The sequence below is a fragment of the Bufo gargarizans genome, chromosome 10, assembly GCF_014858855.1.
Source record: "Bufo gargarizans isolate SCDJY-AF-19 chromosome 10, ASM1485885v1, whole genome shotgun sequence".
In the NCBI taxonomy this organism is placed as follows: domain Eukaryota; kingdom Metazoa; phylum Chordata; class Amphibia; order Anura; family Bufonidae; genus Bufo; species Bufo gargarizans.
The window spans coordinates 22,934,477-22,953,994 of NC_058089.1; the positions used below are offsets into that span (position 1 = coordinate 22,934,477).

Genomic DNA, 19,518 nt, shown 5'->3' on the forward strand with positions numbered 1-19,518 from the left:
GCCAAATCGCAGGTGCCCCCATTTCCCCATGCCAAATCACATGTCAAACGAATCCTTGATGCAGAAAAACAGCATCAATTATTTTTTTGCCTCGATTACATCAATTAAATCGATGAATCGTTTTAGCCCTACGTCCCTCTTTGCCCCGCCAAAAAGTTCGGAGGTGTCTGTATACCTCCAATGGAAAGTCCAGCAAGGGACTAAACACAGTGTGAACCCTGCCGGACATGTAAGCGGCTGTGCCTGGCGCTACTACTGATCCCATTGGATACTATTACCTTGGGTGCAACTGCAGTCACTGCGACCTCTGTAATAACTGCCGGTACCAGGCCACAGATATAAACTCAGCATATTTGCCTCAGAGACCAAGCATCAGCAGTGACTAAAGTGGTGCCAGAAAATGGACAGCCCCTTTAATTCAACTCCAGAATCTGTTTTACATAAATAGGTCAGTAATTAACGTGCTCTCATTATTTATCTGCGTCTTTTATAACAGCTTTTACATTGCTGCAGCTTGACAGGAATTCAGTAATTAAATAAGCAGGTTATATATAACACGACACAACATCGCAATGGCCGTCCCACGTTACACAAGCATATTTGTTTTGAATGTCACGGCCATGTGACCTAGTCGTCCAGTGGCCATTTTTGTTTTGGGCAACTGAACTCTTCCAATGAGCCAAAATGTTACCAATAAATGTTAAGCACAGACCCAGGATATCTCATTCACCTATATCAGAATGAAATTGCAAGTTTTTTCTTTTCCATGACTAGAATTTATAGAACAGGCGCAAAGGCTGCCCTAAACAAAAATGGCAACCGGCTGATAGTACGTGACGAGGGGCGGGGCAGTTTCCTTGGCAGCGCTTGGGGGTCGGTGACGTCACGTTGTATATATAACGGACAGCGAGTCGTTGCTGCGTCAGATAGAGCGCTGTGTGATATCGACAGTCAACGGAGGTTCCCGCTTCAACAGTGATTGGACGGAACCTATTAACCCAGAACCATGAGCTCCCAGGTCCGTCAGAATTACCACCAGGACTGTGAGGCCGCCATCAACCGCCAGGTCAACCTGGAGCTGTACGCCTCCTACGTCTACCTGTCCATGGTGCGTATTTAGCCTGCACAGCTGTGTACGCCTCACGGTCTCTTGTTTGTAACCTCTTTATGGCAGATGTTGTGATGATATTTTTAATAATAAGGGGTGATAGAGCACGGACGGCGCTATTGCCGTAAAGTATTTGTTGTGGAGCTGTAAGTCATAGCATGCTGTAGTTGTCCCCCCTCCCCCCCCCCCCCCCCCCCCCCCTCCTCTCTACAGTGGTACAAGCTTTCTATGTTAGGATTTCAGCTATGGAACGATCCATCTCTGGGGGAGTGGGGGTTTGCAGTGGTCTGCTATTTGGAAGTGGTTAGGTATGGGAGACTCCCACTTGAGAAGATGGTTTCCCCTCTAACGTGGCGGGGGCCTCGGTTTTGGGAAGCAAAGGGTTATTCTATTCCATTTTATCCACCCACTGATAGGGGCCTTGGATCTCATGTGGTTGGATTGCAGTAGATCAAGTTACTTGTGCCAGGGCTGGGTAGGATTGTGTAACTAGCTGTGCCACTGTCTTGGGCACTGATCTCGGTGCCAGGTCTATTGTTTTTATTGTGAAACCATCTTAAAGGCGTCCTTTGTAGTATCATTTGAGCTGCGTGAGGATGCCTGCTTCATGGCTGTGATCTGAGGTGTGGAGGGTCTCCCCAGGATGTGAGGAGGGGGTCTTGCAGTTCCTGATGCTTGCCTCAAACATCCAGCTAAAGTGGTAGGAAAGTCACCAGTAAGGGACTGTAAACCTAGATCCAAGAGGGCGGACTAGATGGACCGCTCGTTCCGGAGCATTATATCACAGGAAAGTGCCCAGTCATTGGCGGCCATGTGCGTGGACGGATTGTTGGCAGCACATGGTCCTGTGTTGTGGTAAGTAGCAAACAAGTTCCTGGGCACATTGTGGCCTGGCAGCTGGATCTTCATGCACATTACCACGAAAGCCCATCCAGCACTGGTACATGCTAACTGGAAGAAATGGCCTGGTGATTAGTGGCGGTAAAATGCAAGGTCTATGGGACATAGAAAATTAAGGTCCCACAAGCAATTTTTGCTACTTCTGTTTTCCTTGATGGGAGGTGGCTTTTCCAAAACCTTGGCCATTTTTGCCTTTTTCTCATGTTCTGTACAGGAGAGAAATGCGAGGACACGCTAGTGGGCAAAGCCACTGTTTACAAACTAATAAGTGGAGGCCAAAAATACCGCATGCACTGGGATTTTTGGGGATTTTTTATTTTTTTTAGTTCATGTGTTAGGAGCCCAAGGCTGGGTTTTCATGTTTTAGGTTTTCTGATGTAGTTTATAAGGCCAGGAGTGGATCCTAAAGGGAGAGAGGGGATAAAGGACAGAACTTTTCCACTTTTTACAGTCCACTCCCGGTACGTAAAATGTGTCGGCACCCTAAGGGCTCCTTCACACAACCGTCCTTTTCTTTCCGGATCTGATCTGCAATTTTGCGAACCCATTCACTTCAATACAAAATGTGCTGACAGTACACCGTGTGCCATTCGCACTTGTTCCGCAGCCCAGCAAAAAATGTAGCACCTGTCCTATTGTCTGTATGGAGGACGTTCTGATCCGCAGAAGGTACGTGGCTGGTATCTGTATTTTTGGAATCTGCAATTTGCGGTCCGCAAAACCTGATTGTGTGAATGAGCTCTTAGGCTACTTTTACACTGGCGTTTCTGGGTCCGCTTGTGAGATCCGTTTCAGGGCTCTCACAAGCAGCCCACAACGGATCAGTTCAGCCCCAATGCATTCTGAATGGATAAGGATCTGTTCAGAATGCATCAATTTGGCTGCGTTTGGTCTCCGTTGCGTTTTTTTTATACGGTCACTAAAACGCAGCTTGCAGCGATTTGGTGACTGTCTTACTATGCAGAGCCAAACGCATCCGTCCTGACTTACAATGTAAGTCAATAAGGAAGGATCTGTTTTTATTGACACAATATGGTGCAATTGAAAACGGATCCGTCCCACATTGACTTTCAATGCAAGTCAAGATGGATCTGTTTTGATTTCGACTTTTTTTTTTTTTAATGAATAATGCAAACTGATCCGTTCTGAACGGATACAAGCATTTGCATTATTGGTGCGGATCCGTGCAAGACGCATTATTTGTTCGTTACTTCCATCAGTGACTAAGCCAAAACCAGGTGTGGTTCAGAAAACGCAGAACAGGAGGAAACCTTCCATTATACCTCACCTCTATGGAGGCTTCACTACTGGTTTTGGCTCAAAATCACGGATGGAAATGACCGATCGTATAACTGAAGTGTGAACGTGGCCTTAATGGACACTAACACGTTTTATGGCTTCACTACTTCATGTAGATGGGCCCTTTATAGTGTCTCAGCCTAGTAAACCTAAGGCCTCATGCACACCACTATATGTGTTTTGCGGTCTGTGGGCTTTCAAAAAGGTAGAACATGTACTATTCTTGGTCTTAAAATGCGGACCATGGATCCATTGTAAACAATGGGTCTGCCAAAAACAGACGGCACATGGACAATCTGTTTTGCAGACTGCAAAATACATAGTTGGGGCTCATTCACATGACATGTATCTTGCTGTCTGCCTAAAAACAGATCCACAAAAAATACAGATGACTCCATGTGATTCCGTATTTTGCGGAACAGAACAGCTGGCCCGTAATAGAACAGTCCTATCCTTGTCCATAATGTGGACAATAATGGGACATGTTCTATTTTCTTGCAAAACGGAAATATATAAACAGAAAGAATATACATTTGTGTGCATGAGCCCTGATGTGTAGAAGACCAAAGGTGACACTCCACACCCCTATAATGCAAGGGGGAGACTACTAGAGTGGATGACTTTTTGGGGCTCTGCATTTGGATTTCTTGTGCATAACAAAAAAAACTCCAGTCCTAACCCAATGTCTGGATCTTTCTTCCTCACAGCGTTCGTGCTCCTTTATCATGGTTTCCCCACTTTGGCTCCTGCTGTATTGGGGGCTGCACCTTATGAAATTGTCCTCATTAAGCTGAACCAGCTCCAGGGCTTGGTTGTAATGAGGCCAGTTTGATATCGAGACCCAGCAGATCTGTAGAGCAAAGGTGAAGGGTGTGGCCGATCGATGTACTGTACGCCCGGCCTATCTATGGGGTGCAGGTGGCTGGAAACTGGGTGTTGGTGACTTGTCATGTAGTCCACGATATGGGGCTGCTCTATGATCGGCTATTGGAGAGCAAGGGGCCCCTGTGTGGTTTTTGCCTGGGGCCCTCTGCAGTTTGTGTATGATGGGTCAGTGCTCATCAGCTTTACCCTCGTCACTGACTGTATTCTAATTCTTTGAAGGATGGTCTAAGGCCACTTTCTCAGTCAGTATTTGTAAGGGCTCATTCAGACAAACGCAAGGGCTCTGTGCCGTGTGCGCAGTGATGTGCACTCATTCGCTTGAATGGGCCCGCGATCTGCAAGCTCTGTCAAAAGATGGGGCACATCCTATCTCTAGAGGTGCAGAGGCACTGACCTGAGCGCCCACGAAAGCGTAGTTTTTCCGTGGGCTTCCAATCCATGCATCCATTCCACAAAAGATAGGACATGTCTTATCTTTGGCTGTGTCTTGCAAATCGCGGACCCATTCAAGTCGGTGTTCATCCGCACCACTGGGTACACTCGGTGGGTGCCCCTGTTTATTGCAGACTTGCATTTGTGTCCTGCAATATGGGCATTTAGCCCTTATAGCTGTATGAATGGGGCCTAAGCCAGCGCTAGTAGCGGGTCCAGAACTTGGAAAAGAGACTAATCTTTCCATTATAGGTTCTCTGTAGGATCCACCCCTGGTTTTGGCTGATGCATTATTCTGCTTAAATTACTAACTTGGAGAAAGTGGCCTAAACCATAGGTCTCCAGCTGTTGGTACTACAAGTCCCAGCAGGATGCATGGACAGTCTTGTGCTGAATAGTAGTCTCACAACGGCTGGAAAGCCTGGTTTTAGTGTCCCCTCCTAAACCAAATTCGGGCTGCCCCTGCTAGACTGTTCCCCTCACATACATACCATTAGATGTACTAACTTTATAGGTTCCATCACCCGAATGTTGCATCCATCTTGCACAGCTGCTCAAAAGTGTTCGGCGAGCAAATAACAGGGTAGTGTGGTGTGACCGTGCAGCTTAAAGGCCTCTCGGGTATTATGGGGGATGCTTCAGGAACCTTCATCTTAGCGTACCTTAAGACCTAGTCTTAGAAGTTTCTCAATGTGACGTGCAGTTTTTACAATGGCTGCATCAATGAGAGGGTTAAAAGGCGAAGAGTTAACTTTGTCGGTCTTGCGCGCGTATGATACAAAGGCATGGTGACCTCTAAGAAGGCTTGTGTGTGATGGGAGGGGACTTTGTGCCATGTGCGCGCCATTGGTAAAGGATATGGTTTCACTGCCCTCTGCTGGCCAGTGTCTGCCCTGTATATGGTGCTGGGAAGTGGAGGACGCTATAGCAGTTGGGAATGATAAGTAGGTAAAATTTAATAATTGTCAATGAAAAATTGTTCACTGCAAAAGGGGGGGGGGGGGGGGGGTTGGGGGAGTGAAAGGCAGTAAAGGCATTAGAATTGCTGAAATTCCAAAATGGGCAAAGTCTTCGTCCTATGTGTTGATACTAAACTTTTAAATCGTTGGCTCATAAAGTCCACCCTATAATCCTACTGTGCTGATAGAGAAGGAAGATCAGCAATGACCGCAAATTGGTGTAGAGAAATTCCAAGCTTGGCCATCAGAATAAACCCTGGATCAGGGCCCATCTCTACAGATCTAGTGCCTGTAAACTGCAGGGTCTTTACATTCAAGAACGGCGTCCAGGCCCCTCCTGTGCAATGAATGAACCGTCACAACTGCTCTTACAGTAAAGAATCTTTGATGTTGATGGGAAAACCTTCTCTCCTTTAGATCTAGAAATGCCCTTTTGTCACTACGGGTCTAGGTATAAAGATTATTATTCCTTTAAAGGGGTTCTCACTTCAGCAAATTGCGTTCATCATGTAGAGAAAGTTAAAGGGGTTATCTGATTTCAGAAACATTCCCCCGTGTACCCAGCTCCTTGCACCACTCTTGGTCCTCGCGCTGCCGCTTCTCCCTGTACACGGGTGAAAACATTCAGTGGGGGGATGAGCCTCCCTAGCATCATGGGCTTCCAGTAGCAGACGGGATGAGCTGTGCGCTGCGATTGGCCAGCGCTGCAGCAAGGGACACGCCTAATACAAAAAATCCGTCCAGTACAACAGAGGGAGCTGCAGACACCGGAGCCTATACCGGGCGAACGGAGCGGCACCCAGACATACTAGTAAGTGCAGGGGGACCACTGATATAGTTAGTTTTTAGTTTGTAAACTAGTGAAAGGTCCTCTAAGTATGGAAATATTGATAGAGATTAGACTTTACATGTACAAATGATTAGTTCAGTGATCTGTGTTTAGCCTCTCAGTACAGTTGGACCTAAATCCATCTTAAGTAATGAACTTAAAGGGGTTTTCCAGGAGTTTTGCACAGATGACCTATCTGCAGCCTTCTCTCAGCTCACCAAGCACAGCGCCGCACATTGTATAGTGGCTGTGCTTGGTATCGCAGCTGTCACCCAGTTTTTCTGATCCTCCACCATCCTGTACATGCACCAGGAAGCCCTGGATACACTTCCTGGTCCCTCCCTGACTGAGCATGCTTCTCTGGTGATGGAAGGCCACGTGACAACTTGTAAATGTTTCTTCAGATGTTCATGTTGTGTTTTCTCCTCTTGTAGTCTTACTACTTTGATCGTGATGACGTGGCACTGAGGAACTTCGCAAAATACTTTCTGCACCAATCCCATGAAGAGCGCGAGCACGCCGAGAAGCTTATGAAGCTGCAGAATCAGCGTGGAGGAAGGATTTTCTTGCAGGACGTGAGGGTAAGCAGACTTTGACTTGTCAAGGCCAAGCATATCCTCTAATGATTAAACCTAACCAAATAAACCTGACCTTCAGCATCAGACTCGATGGCTTGTTGGCAAGTAGATGGTGGGTGGCGTGAAAGGCAGGGGGGGTGCGAATGATCAAAGGATTGGTTTCCACCTTGTGCCCCCTTACCCCCCCCCCATTGGTAACTTTGATTTGTCGTCTTATACATGCACGTCCTGGTAGGTATAGCAGGGGGCGATCCTGTGTAGACTTCTAAGAAACTGCTTCAGAATGTTGATTCATGGGGAAGGCGAGTTTTTACAAAAACCAGTCCAAAGGTAACTAGGTTGAAGGGAGTCTGTCAGCAGTTTAAGAGAATAGGTAGATGAGGGGTAAAGCTGCTTAAAGAGAACCTGTCACCAGGATTTTGTGTATAGAGCTGAGGACATGGGTTGCTAGATGGACGCTAGCACATCTGCAATACCCAGTCCCCATAGCTCTGTGTGCTTTTATTGTTTAAAAAACTGATTTGATACACATGCAAATTAACCTGAGATGAGCCCAGCACCGCCCTGCATCCTCAGAATCTCCTTGCTCCCTGACGTCAGAAAGCTAGAGCGCTGTAATCTCGCGTTGCGTGAGCTAGAGCATGTGCAATGTCTTCAGTGTTCCTTCCCTGTGCTGGCAACCTCGGGGAAGGAACTGCCCATGCGCTATCTTGTGTATTGTGAGATTACAGCGCTCTAGCTTTCTGATGTCGGGGAGCAAGGAGTTTGTGATGATGCGGTGCTGGGCTCCTTCACGCTGGACTCGTCTCAGGGTAATTTGCATATGTATAAAAATGTTTTTCTTACACAATAAAAGCACACGGAGCTATGGGGACTGGGTATTGCGGATGTGCTAGTGGCCATCTAGCAACCCATGTCCTCAGCTCTATACACAATCCCGGTGACAGGTTCCCTTTAAACACAGCTTAGTGGGTTCTCGTGCCTCGAGGAGAGGTTGTTTAGTTTTTTACCATTGATGACCTATCCTCAGGATGGGTCATCAATAACAGATCGGCAGGGGTCTGACTCCCGTAACCCCCACTGATTAGCTGTTTCTGCTCTGTGTACCTGGTCACTGCAGTGGTGAGCAGGTGTTATTACCAGTATGGCATCCTCATTCACTTCTGAGACAGTTCTGTAGTATTCACTTGAACAGACAGAGCCGTCCCATAGAAGTGAATGGGAACGCCATTACACCTGCTCACCACCATAGTTGTTGCAGCGAGCAGGTAAACAAAGCGGCGCTGGAAAGCACTGCCTTCTCTTGCATTTCTCCTCTGCAGTACCAACCTGGAATTGTAAGTATAAGCCGACAAATGGAAGTGTTCACCCAAAAGACCGCTAGAGCCATCGCTCAGAGGGGAGCGGTTGGGAAGAATTTTGTGTACAGAACCCCGGACACTGCACAGGAAGGCATTGCCCCATGGCACATGCAATCGCGGTATTAGAACTTTAGGTATTTAAAGAGGACCTGTCGCCACTCCTGACATGTCTAGTTCAATAATTGTCCTGTGTATGGAATGCCAATTCTGGTAACGTTAGTCTTCTATTTTGTGCCATTCCTCGATCTTGACTACTGGTTTATGAATAAAGGTACAGTTGCTGTCCCTGCAGTTTGACACTCCAGTCAATGCTGCAAGTGTTAGTCTGTGCAGGGGCACCCCTGACTGGTAACACCCAGTGGTACCTTTTATTCATGAATGTCTGTAGGAATAATAGAGGAATTGCACAACATACAGTTATGAGACTCTAGAATGGTGATGGGTTCTCTTCAAACATCCGTGTTTCAGTTCCCATAAGGTTTGAGTGGTAAGACGTTTGCCCTAAGGGCAGTCGGCGTTCATGCATCATGATTTGTCAGTACAAGACTTTTAATCCCCATCTTAAATTCCTTGTGTAACAGGGTGTGTCCACACATGACGCTACAGGATCTGCCATAGCATCAAAGCATATCTGTGGGTTAATGGAGACAATGCCTGCAATATGTAGGCACCACCTGCACATGATGCAGCATTCATGCTGTCACATCTAATCTGTACCAAAAAACAGTTGGAAATTGCGGAAATGCACTTGGATCCACACGGAAATTCTTGCAGATCTTATGGGCGTTCACCCTCTGTGTGCAGTCAGCCTTAGAGTAAAGGAATTGGCACAACTATGCTACGTAGTCCAACCAAATTCAGTGCAATCTGTATAATAATTGTGCACACCTACCCTGTTTTGTGGAATAGGTTAAAAGCGCACCACTGCATTAGACTGCAGTGCAGTAACATTTAGTGCATGGTTTATCACATACATTGGTCCTAATTTTTCAAACCTTGATTGGCAGATATCTACCATTTTCTCCAACTTTACTCTTCTGCATGTGGCAGACTAGAAGCTTTGGACAGTCCTAGTAAAAATGGTTTATGTAGCTGTGGCCAATGCAGTGTCATCACTGTTTGATATTAGGAACATAAAAATAGCTGTTTGTTAAATGGTTCATACATCTAGTGATTTGCAGAGCAGATAAAATAAATTGGGCGACTGTTGATGGGTTGGCGGTATCTCTGGAAAAGTCGGGCTCCTCATATGATACTAATGTTGTCTTGGACACTTGTGATTGCAGAAGCCGGAGCGTGATGAGTGGGGTAGCGGGCTGGAAGCCCTAGAGTGCGCCTTGCAGCTGGAGAAGAACGTTAACCAGTCCCTTTTGGATCTGCACAAATTGTCTACAGATCGGAATGATCCACATGTAAGTGACTGCTGAGACAGGAATTCCTAAACCGTCTGATATAGGCAATACGTAGGGTTTGTGGGGGCTGCACATAGATTACATCTACATGCACTGGGGCTAGAGATTTAAGGTTGGAGTGGCTCACAGCACTTTTAGTAATGTATCTAAAAATGACTAAATCAAAGTAAATTCTTAGGTGTCCTCTTTATGCCTCGTTCACACTTCAGTGTTCAGTTAGGTGCAGCTTTAAAGGGATTCTGTTATGACATTTGAGGCCTATAACCTAAAGATGTGGCCAGGTCCCTACTAATAACCTGAATCCAAAACTGTCCTTATTAAATGTGCCTGTGGCTCTATTAGCACATAAAACAGGTTTTTATAACCAGTCATTCACCTACCTAAGATGCCCAAGGGGACTTTGCTTCATACAGGGTGCCCGGCTGCAGCCATCTGTCTGGTGCCCAGCGCCGCCTTCCCACTAGAAATCACCGCCCTCCCTTTCTATAGAGCCACCTCCCTCACCTCAGCACCGCCTCCGAAATCGTCCGCTTTCTCAGCCAGATCCCGTGAGGATGGCTGCAATAGGGCGGTCAAGGCAGGTTTGAGCGGAGTGTGCTGGACGGCGCATGCGCACTTCACTCAACGAGGCCGATGCCAGGAGTCTGCATGGGCGCATCAGGTTATACCTAGTGCGCATGCATGGGATCTGGCTGAGGGAGCGGACAATTTTAGAAGCGGTGCTGAGGTAAGGGAGGCGGCTCTATAGCAAGGGAGGGCGGTGATTTCTAGTGGGAAGGTGGTGCTGGGCACCAGGCGGAGATGGCTGCAGCCGGGCCCCCTGTATGAAGCAATGGCCCCTTGGGCATCTTAAGTAGGTGAATGACTGGTTATAAAAACCTGTTTTATGTGCTAATAGAGCCACAGGCACATTTTTAATAAGGACAGTTATGGATTCAGGTTATTAGTAGGGACCTGGCCATATGTTTAGGTTATAGGCTTCAAATGTCATGACAGAATCCCTTTAAACACAACAGGTGCAGATATTTCCCTTATATCTGCAGAGGCTCCAATCCAGTTTTCACCTCACAATCATGGACATGTGAATGAGGCTTTATTCTGATAAATCTGGGGCAAGTTTAGGTACTTGGCCTAGGGTGGCGAGTATTTGATTTAGGTTACCCATCCCCAGATAGGGTCTGTTCATATGTGAAAAATGAAGTTTTATGATATGCAAATGAGCCTCTAGGAGCAAGAATAGGCTTGTTCTATTGTGGGCCTTCCGTTCTGCAACATGCAGAACACACACGGCCAGTATCCGTCTTTTGCAGACTTCAGAACCCTGGTCGTGTGCATGAGCCCCTATGTTTAGTCTCCACCATTTTGGCCCAGATAATAACAAAAAAAAATTGACTCGCTCACAGTTATTGTGATTTAACTTTTAACATCTAGACCTGGGTGCATGGAAAATTCCTGAAGTGGAAACACACTGACATGGTATTCCAGTGTATAAAAAAAAAAATTCTCAGCACTTAAAAAAAAAAAAAAAAAAAAAAAATCTATCCTCAATTGAAAATACATTAAAAACATTGTAGAAAAGGATAAACACAGTAATGGCATTTCATGGATAAGGACAAGTCTTGCGGTGTTGAAAATGCATGGGTTTGGTTTAAGGAGTTTAGTGAGATTTTAATACTGACTTGTACTCTGGATAGGTCATCAGTATCTGATTCGTGGGGGTCCGACACTTGGGACCCCACTGATCAGCTGTTTGAAAAGGCACTGCTGCACAGCCTTCTCACAGCTCTTCCTAGGCGCAGCCCTGCCCCATAAAGGTGAATGGGGCCGAGCACGGTGCCAGGCACTGCCACAATACCATGTTCGGCGCTGTGCTTGGCAAGCATGGATGTGGCACTCAAGGAACATCTGCCTTAAACAGTGTATTGGGGTCAGACCCCCAACGATCAGATGCTGATGACCAGACAATAGATCTCAGAAAACCCTCTTAATGTATTTACAATAAAAGGGGGGGGGGGAATTGTGGTTTTGGTAAAGTAAATCTCATTGAGCTGCACTTTAACAATACTGTTGCTGTTCACAGCTCTGTGACTTCCTGGAAACACACTACCTTGATGAGCAGGTGAAGTCCATGAAGGAATTGGGTGACTTCGTGACCAACCTTCGGCGAATGGGAGCCCCACAGAATGGCATGGCTGAATACCTCTTTGACAAACACACAATGGGGGAATCCCATGACTAGTATCCCACCCATGTCCTGCTTGATCTACGCTTCCCTTTAGGCTAGGGATACATGGCGACAGGACACACGGCAACATTTGTTGCGTGACACTACTTGTAATATATTTCAATGGTGTCACAATGCGGCCTACTGATGAGACTGTCTCTTGGTGTAGCGCATTGTGAAACAATCAAATCCATTATGTGGACTGCCATGTATCCCTAGCCTTAATGCTCGTTTGTAAATTTTTATTTGTTTCTTGCCATATTTTGCAACCAATAAAGCTCTTCAACTAGTACATCCGATTGAAGTATCTCTTCTGTTACTACTGTATTACCAGTGCGCGTTATTTCACAGCCTGCATTGCTTTATGGTTTACACAAGTCAATAGAGAATATACAATCTCCTATAATGTGACTGACAGGGGAAGGGTGCAGGGTATTTTACATATGAAGTCTTTACTAGTGAAGTTTCAATTTTTTTTTATAGTAGTAACACTTTTATGGCTGACATGTCTATTTAGTAACTGCATCTGTTCCTCATGTAATAGCAGTTCTGAAATACTCAATCTTGCAACTTTATGTGCCATTCCTTTTATTCCTGCTAAAGTTATGAATTGGTTACTAGCAAGCTGCAATGAAGGTACAGGTGGGTGTTACCAGTTGGATGTGTCCCTGCAATCTGATAGTGGCAGACTGTGGAGGGACACGCCCCAACTGGTAATATCCTGCTGGATCTTTATTGCAAACTGCTAGCAATTCATTCAAAATGTATCTAGATGAAATGAAGGAATGGCACATCATCGTACAGGGGGTCAGCAACCTTCAGCCCTCCAGATGTGAAACTACAACTCCCATCATGCTATACTTTTTTGGGAGTTCTGAAAAGCGGCTAAGCAGGTGTACATGCTGAGAGTCCACTGTAGTGTGCTACATATTTTGCACAGAAATGCCAGCTTATCCCCACGGAATGACAATGGGGACAATCCTTGTGCGCATCTGTGGCTCAGTCACTCATCTTGTAATAAAATGTGGGGTGTGCAATATAGAAATTTGACACCTACTGGGCCTGGGAAAGAGTCCTGGCCACCTGAGAAGAGTCCTGGTTATTCATAAATTCCTGCTCTCCTGCTGATGGACAGGCTTCTACCTAGTTTTCTCCCTTTCTCTCTAGGAGAGAACTGCCAATCAGCAGAAGGAGATTAGGAATAACCAGGACTCTTCTCGGGTAGATTTGACTCTTTTCGATGTCTGCGCTGCAATGACTATGATGCTGTTTCTTGGCAACCACTTTTAGCTCATGAGTGACAGACCGCTGAGATCAGCATTTGTCACTATTTTATGCTAGCCTCACTGAGGTCAGCATAAACTTGACAGGTTCCCTGTAGGCCTCCTGCACACGAACAGGCCGCAATGCACAAACACTGACCGTCTCCTATTCCAGCTCCATTTTAGCATGCTCAGTAGAGATCAGACTAGATTATGGACTCCAGACGGGAGGATGCCATCTTTACCACTCAATTTTAGTCTCAACCCAAGGAAAGAACCATCCCAATAGCGCCACCGTGTGAAAGTGATTCCCTGGGTGATGCTTTGGATGTTCTGCAAGATTTTTATTTCTTCCAGAATGCATACAATAGTCTGTGTGCAAACAGAAAAGAGCATTGAGATGCTGAGGGAAGGAAGATGACCTTGTATGAATAAGCCCTTGAGTTGTGTATCAATCTAAAAATGTAGACTATTCCAAGGCTGATCTTCAATGACAATTTATGGCAAGTGTTCTGATGTAATCTTGTTCCAGTTCTTGTCTGATTTAAAAAAAAAAATTCCTAGTACATTTAAAGTGATACTTTCAATAAAACATGTTGTATCATGTGCTAACAACCTATACTTTACTATGGTATGTACACTTTTCTTAAAGGGTTGTCAGTTATTTTTATTGATGACCTATCCTCAGCTGGTGGAAGAGGTGTGCCCACTCAGCCTTCTCCATTGCTTATCTGCTTGCCGTTGGCATTGTAACGGTGAGCAGGTGTAATTACAAAAAGCAGTCCCATTGAAGTCAATGGGATGGGTTGTTCCCTTTAATAAAAATGTGGTGGTTTCTATTCTTTTTTTTTTTCCTCACTCCATATAAAGTGCATTTGGAAAGTCTTCAGACCCTTTTACTTTTTCCACACCTTATGTTGCAGCCTTGTGCTAAAATAAAAGTTAAAAACAATTTCTTCTGCACTTAATACCCCCCATAATGAGAGAGTAAATATGCAACGACATTTTAGGCCCTTAGCACTTGGTAGAAGCATCTTTGGCAGTGATTACAGCCTCCAGTCTTTTTGGGTATGACGCCACAAGGTTTGCACATCTGGATTTGGGGATTTTCTGCCATTCTTCTCTGCAGATCCTCTCGAGCTCTATCAGGTTGGATGGGGACTGTTGGTGGACAGCCATTTTCAGGTCTCTCCAGAAATGTTTAATTGGATTCAAGTCAGGGCTCTGGCTGGGCCATTCAAGGACAGTCACAGATTTGTCCCTAAGCCACTCGTGTGTTGTCTTAGCTGTGTGCTTAGATTCATTGTCTTGGAAGGTGATCCTTCTGCACAGTGAGGTCCAGAGCATTATGATCAGCTTTTCATTAAAATATATTTGCCCCACCCTGACCAGTCTCCTTGTCCCAGACGCTGGAGCATGATGCCGCCACCATGCTTCACTGAATGGATAGTATTAGGCAGGGTATGAGCAGTGCCTGTTTTCCTCGACATGACACTTTCATCTGTCTTTTACTGAGGAGCAGCTTCTTTCTGCTATAAAGCCCACATTGGTGTAGTGCTGCAGTGATCGACCTTCTAAACGTTTCTCCTATCTGCTCGCAGGATCTTTGGAGCTCAGCCAGAGTGACCATTGGGTTCTTAGTCACCCGTCTTACCAAGGCCCTGCTCCCCCGATTACTTGTTTTGATGGGGAGGCCAGCTTTAGGAAGAATCCTGTTCCAAAGATCTTTTGTTTAAGAATTATGGAGGCCACTGTGCTCCTGGGAACTTTCATGGCAGGAAAAATGTTTTGTTCAGATCTGAGGCTCCACACAATCCTGTCTCTGAGCTCTACAGGCAGTTGTTTTTTGTCAGCTGTGAGACCTTATATATAGGCAAGGATTCCAATGAAGGTGTAGAAACATCTCAAACATGATCAAGAAAAATAGGAGGCCCTTATAGCTAAACTTCAAGTGTGTTAGCAAAGAGTCTGTATGTCCAGACAAAATGTACGTTTTTCATTTTTAATAAATTTTGCAAACATTTCTAATTCAGTTTTCACTTTCTCGTTATGTGGTATTGAGTGCAGATTAATGGAGGGGGAAACTTTTTTTCTCTCTCTATTTTAGCACAAGGCTACAACATAACAAAAAGGGAAAAATGTGAAAAGGTCTGAAGACTATCAGAATGCACTGTCCCTGCCTGGGACTACCTCTCTGTCTGGATTTTTGGCAAGGCAGACAGTTTCAATTAAAATGGATTGTCTGGGCTACAGATATTGATCTGACCCCCACCAATCTGATATTGATGACCTCACCTTAGTATAAGTAATCAATATCTGTAGCCCAGACAATCTCTAACACTCAAAACCAGAAAAATCACAGAAAAAACATCCTGCACGATATGATAGATAAATGTGTGGATGTCCCTGGCCACATTCATGAAAAAAATTAAATTACAGAAATAACATAATAATGCACTTAGTAAAGTAGATGCAAGCACCATATATGGACAAAGTCCTCACTCTGACGTGATAAAATCTGAGACACTTAGCCAATATATTTGGATTCAAACACATCTGTGCCCACCTACCAAGCACCAAGGTGGTCTCAGGTCAGGCGGAACCTACCTAAGCTGTTGGGCTTCTATGTTTAGGAGCGCAGACCCTGCACATATGGTGTGCTGCTCCTAGTCACCTCCATGTGCATCAAGCAGCTGATGGGAGGAGGAGCAAGCACAGCCATATGTACCACCTAATCAAGGGGGTCTATGAGATGGGAAGGGCAAAGGAATGCTAGTCCCAAGATAAAATAGGTGCACATTCACACTTGAAGGTGCCACTACCTCAAGCATATACTACATAAACAGAAAACATCCTGCAGTTGGTAGGCGGGCACAGATGTGTTTTGATCAAAATATATTGGCTAAGTGTCTCAGATTTTATCATATCGGAGTGAGGACTTGGTCCATATAGTGCTTGCATCTACTTTACTAAGTGCATTATTATCTTATTTCTGTGATTTAACACTGAAAAGGAATATGTGAGGGGTGATGGCTCAATTAAAGTATCGCACCTCCCCAAAGTTATCCTAGTTTGACTGGTCAGGGTTTCTCTCATTACACTTATCAATACATTGCTCCTGTTGATCTAGGCCTATGACGAGAACAATAGAGCTGCCATGCTGCAACCAGGTGAGGAGTACAAAGACAAGTGTGTCTTGCCTACAGTCAAGCATGGTGGTGTCATGGTCTGGGGCTGCATGAGTGCTGACTGGCCAAGCATGTCTCCAGACCTAAACCCTAGTGAGCATCTGTGGGGCATCCCCAAACAGAAGGTGGAGGAGCACAAGGTCTCTAACCTCCACCAGCTCTGTGATATCGTCATCGAGAAGTGGAGGAGGATTCCATTGGCAACCTGAGAAGCACTAGTGAACTCCATGCCCAAGAGAGTTAAGGCAGTGCTGTAAAATAATGGTGGCCACACAAACTATTGACACTTTAGGCACAATTTGGCCATTTTCACTTAGGGGTGTACTCACTTTTGTTGCCAGCGGTTTAGACATTAATGGCTGTGTGTGTGGAGTTATGTTGAGGACACACCAAATTTACACCGTTATACAAGCCGTACACTGACTACTTTCCATTGTGTCAAAGTGTCAGATCTTCAGTGTTGTCCCATGAAAAGATATAATAAAATATTCACAAAAATGTGAGGGGTGCACTCACTTTTGTTAGATTCTGTATGTCCTGGTGCGCTTTTTGCATCGTTTACGTACATCACAATTTAGTTTGTTGATTAGTAAATCATTTCTCATGACAGTCTGTATAGGAGAAGAGGGAACCTTTTTGCCGGCGCTGTCAGCAGGAGTCAGATGCCAGGTAAGGCCTCTTTCACACTTGCGTTGTCCGGATCCGGCGTGTACTCCACTTGCCGGAATTACACGCCGGATCCGGAAAAACACAAGTGTACTGAAAGCATTTGAAGACGGATCCGTCTTCAAAATGCTTTCAGTGTTACTATGGCAGCCAGGACGCTATTAAAGTCCTGGTTGCCATAGTAGTAGTGAGGAGCGGGGGAGCGGTATACTTACCATCCGTGTGGCTCCCGGGGCGCTCCAGAATGACGTCAGAGCGCCCTATGCGCCTGGATGACGTGCCATGCGATCACGTCATCCATGCGCCTGGGGCGCCCTGACGTCACTCTGGAGCGCCCCGGGAGCCGCACGGACGGTAAGTATGCTGCTCCCCTGCTCCCCGCTACACTTTACCATGGCTGCCAGGACTTTAGCGTCCCGGCAGCCATGGTAACCACTCTAAAAAAGCTAAACGTCGGATCCGGCAATGCGTCGAAACGACGTTTAGCTTAAGGCCGGATCCGGATCAATGCCTTTCAATGGGCATTCATTCCGGATCCGGTCTTGCGGCAAGTCTTCAGTTTTTTGGGCCGGAGCAAAAAGCGCAGCATGCTGCGGTATTTTCTCTGGCCAAAAAACGTTCCGTTCCGGAACTGAAGACATCCTGATGCATCCTTAATGGATTTCACTCCATTCAGAATGCATTAGGATAATCCTGATCAGAATTCTTCCCGCATAGAGCCCCGGCGACGGAACTCTATACCGGAAGACCATAACGCAGGTGTGAAAGAGCCCTTAGTATTGGAAAAGTAGACAATAAATTTTATTTTAAGTCGATGCGTTTCAAGGGCGGAGCGCCCCCTTCATCAGGACAGTAAACAGAGGTCATCATCATGCAACAGTTTAAAACCCCCTTTTTAGCGCGCAGCCCGGGGGGGTGTGAGAGAGGGGAGGGGGAGGGGACGGGTGTGTGTCTGCATAATTTTGCATATCAGCCTATATATAGGTAGTGCAGGGGGAGGGTGTATTGAATGTTAATAAACAGTTACAGGAAGAAAGGAAGTCATAATAGTTTTTATCTGTATTTTCTGTGGGCGGTACGGTTGCGCAGCCAGCTGTGTAACAGTATCACAAGGGCGATCGCAGCTATGTGACAGGTACGATCGCGCTGTATGTTAGTGACAGAAGATGCTATGGTGGACTGAAAGGGGAGGTTATGCATAGGGACACGGAGTGTATGTTAAACCATCAGCTGGTTCTTGGCTCGCAGGAGCGATCGCGCTGTGCACTTGCAATATGAGAAATGCAGCGGTGAGCTGGAGGAATGAGTGCGCAGAGCGGACGAAGGTACCGCAGTTGTCTGACAGTACAATGTATTTAACAGGCAACTGTTTGTATTGTAGCCGGAGACATGTGGGACTGCAGTCTGCTCCTATGAGTGGGGGGCTGTCTGGTGATGAGAATACATGACGGTACAGTGTGTCAGTTCAGTATTTCTGGGATAATTGCGTGTAGCCCAGTGAATGAGGTTATGCAGGGCATATACGCTGCTCATATGGATAGTAGGACGGTGGGGTGGGGGGAGGAAAATGCGAGTACACATATTGCCATTGGTATGGGTGGCACAATGCACATAAAAATGTATATAAGTATAAATATAAAATACATTGCAATATAATACATGTGGTCTATACAGTGGATATAAAAAGTCTACACACCTCTGTTAAAATGTCAGGTTTCTGTGATGTAAAAAAAATTAGACAAAGATAAATCATTTCAGAACTTTTTCCACCTTCAATGTGACCTATAAACTGTGCAACTCAATTGAAAAAAATAAACTGAAATCTTTTAGGTAGAGGGAAGAAAAAATATACAAATAAAATAATATGGTTGCATAAGTGTGCACACCCTTAAACTAATACTTTGTTGAAGCACCTTTTGATTTTATTACAGCACTCAGTCTTTTTGGGTATGAGTCTATCAGCATGGCACATTTGTCTTCTTGGCAAAAACACTCCAAATCTGTCAGATTGCGAGGGCATCTCCTGGGCACAGCCCTCTTCAGATCACCCCACAGATTGTCAATCGGATTCAGGTCTGGGCTCTGGCTGGGCCATTCCAAAACTTTAATCTTCTTCTGGTGAAGCCATTCCTTGGTTGATTTGGATGTATGCTTTGGGTTGTTGTCATGCTGAAAGATGAAGTTCCTCTTCATGTTCAACTTTGTAGCAGAAGCCGGAAGGTTTTGTGCCAATATTGACTGGTATTTGGAACTGTTCATAATTCCCCCTGGCTTAACTAAGGCCCCAGTTCCAGCTGAAGAAAAACAGCTTCTTGCATGATTCTGCCACCACCATGCTTCACTGTGGGGATGGTGTTCTTTGGTGATGTGCAGTGTTGTTTTTGCACCAAACATATCTTTTGGAATTATGGCCAA

The 19,518-nt window shown here is 45.6% G+C and overlaps 1 protein-coding gene across 1 annotated transcript; it reads left to right on the forward strand.

Annotated features, from left to right (window-relative positions):
- The first annotated feature begins 913 nt into the window (after positions 1 to 913).
- Positions 914 to 12,279, forward strand: FTH1 (ferritin heavy chain 1). Its single transcript, XM_044269813.1, has 4 exons — positions 914 to 1,108; positions 6,847 to 6,993; positions 9,638 to 9,763; positions 11,844 to 12,279. The coding sequence occupies exons 1-4, from the start codon at positions 1,007 to 1,009 to the stop codon at positions 12,000 to 12,002; spliced, it is 534 nt and encodes a 177-aa protein (XP_044125748.1). The 5' UTR covers positions 914 to 1,006; the 3' UTR covers positions 12,003 to 12,279.
- The last annotated feature ends 7,239 nt before the right edge of the window (positions 12,280 to 19,518 follow it).

What these genes read in the sequence shown, in the direction of transcription:
- FTH1 (XM_044269813.1), top strand. Translation starts at nt 1,007, where the DNA reads ATGAGCTCCCAGGTCCGTCAGAATTACCACCAGGACTGTGAGGCCGCC. An exon ending in CCTACGTCTACCTGTCCATG is followed by an intron (nt 1,109 to 6,846) that starts GTGCGTATTTAG and finishes CTCCTCTTGTAG; the next exon opens with TCTTACTACTTTGATCGTGA. An exon ending in CAGATCGGAATGATCCACAT is followed by an intron (nt 9,764 to 11,843) that starts GTAAGTGACTGC and finishes TGCTGTTCACAG; the next exon opens with CTCTGTGACTTCCTGGAAAC.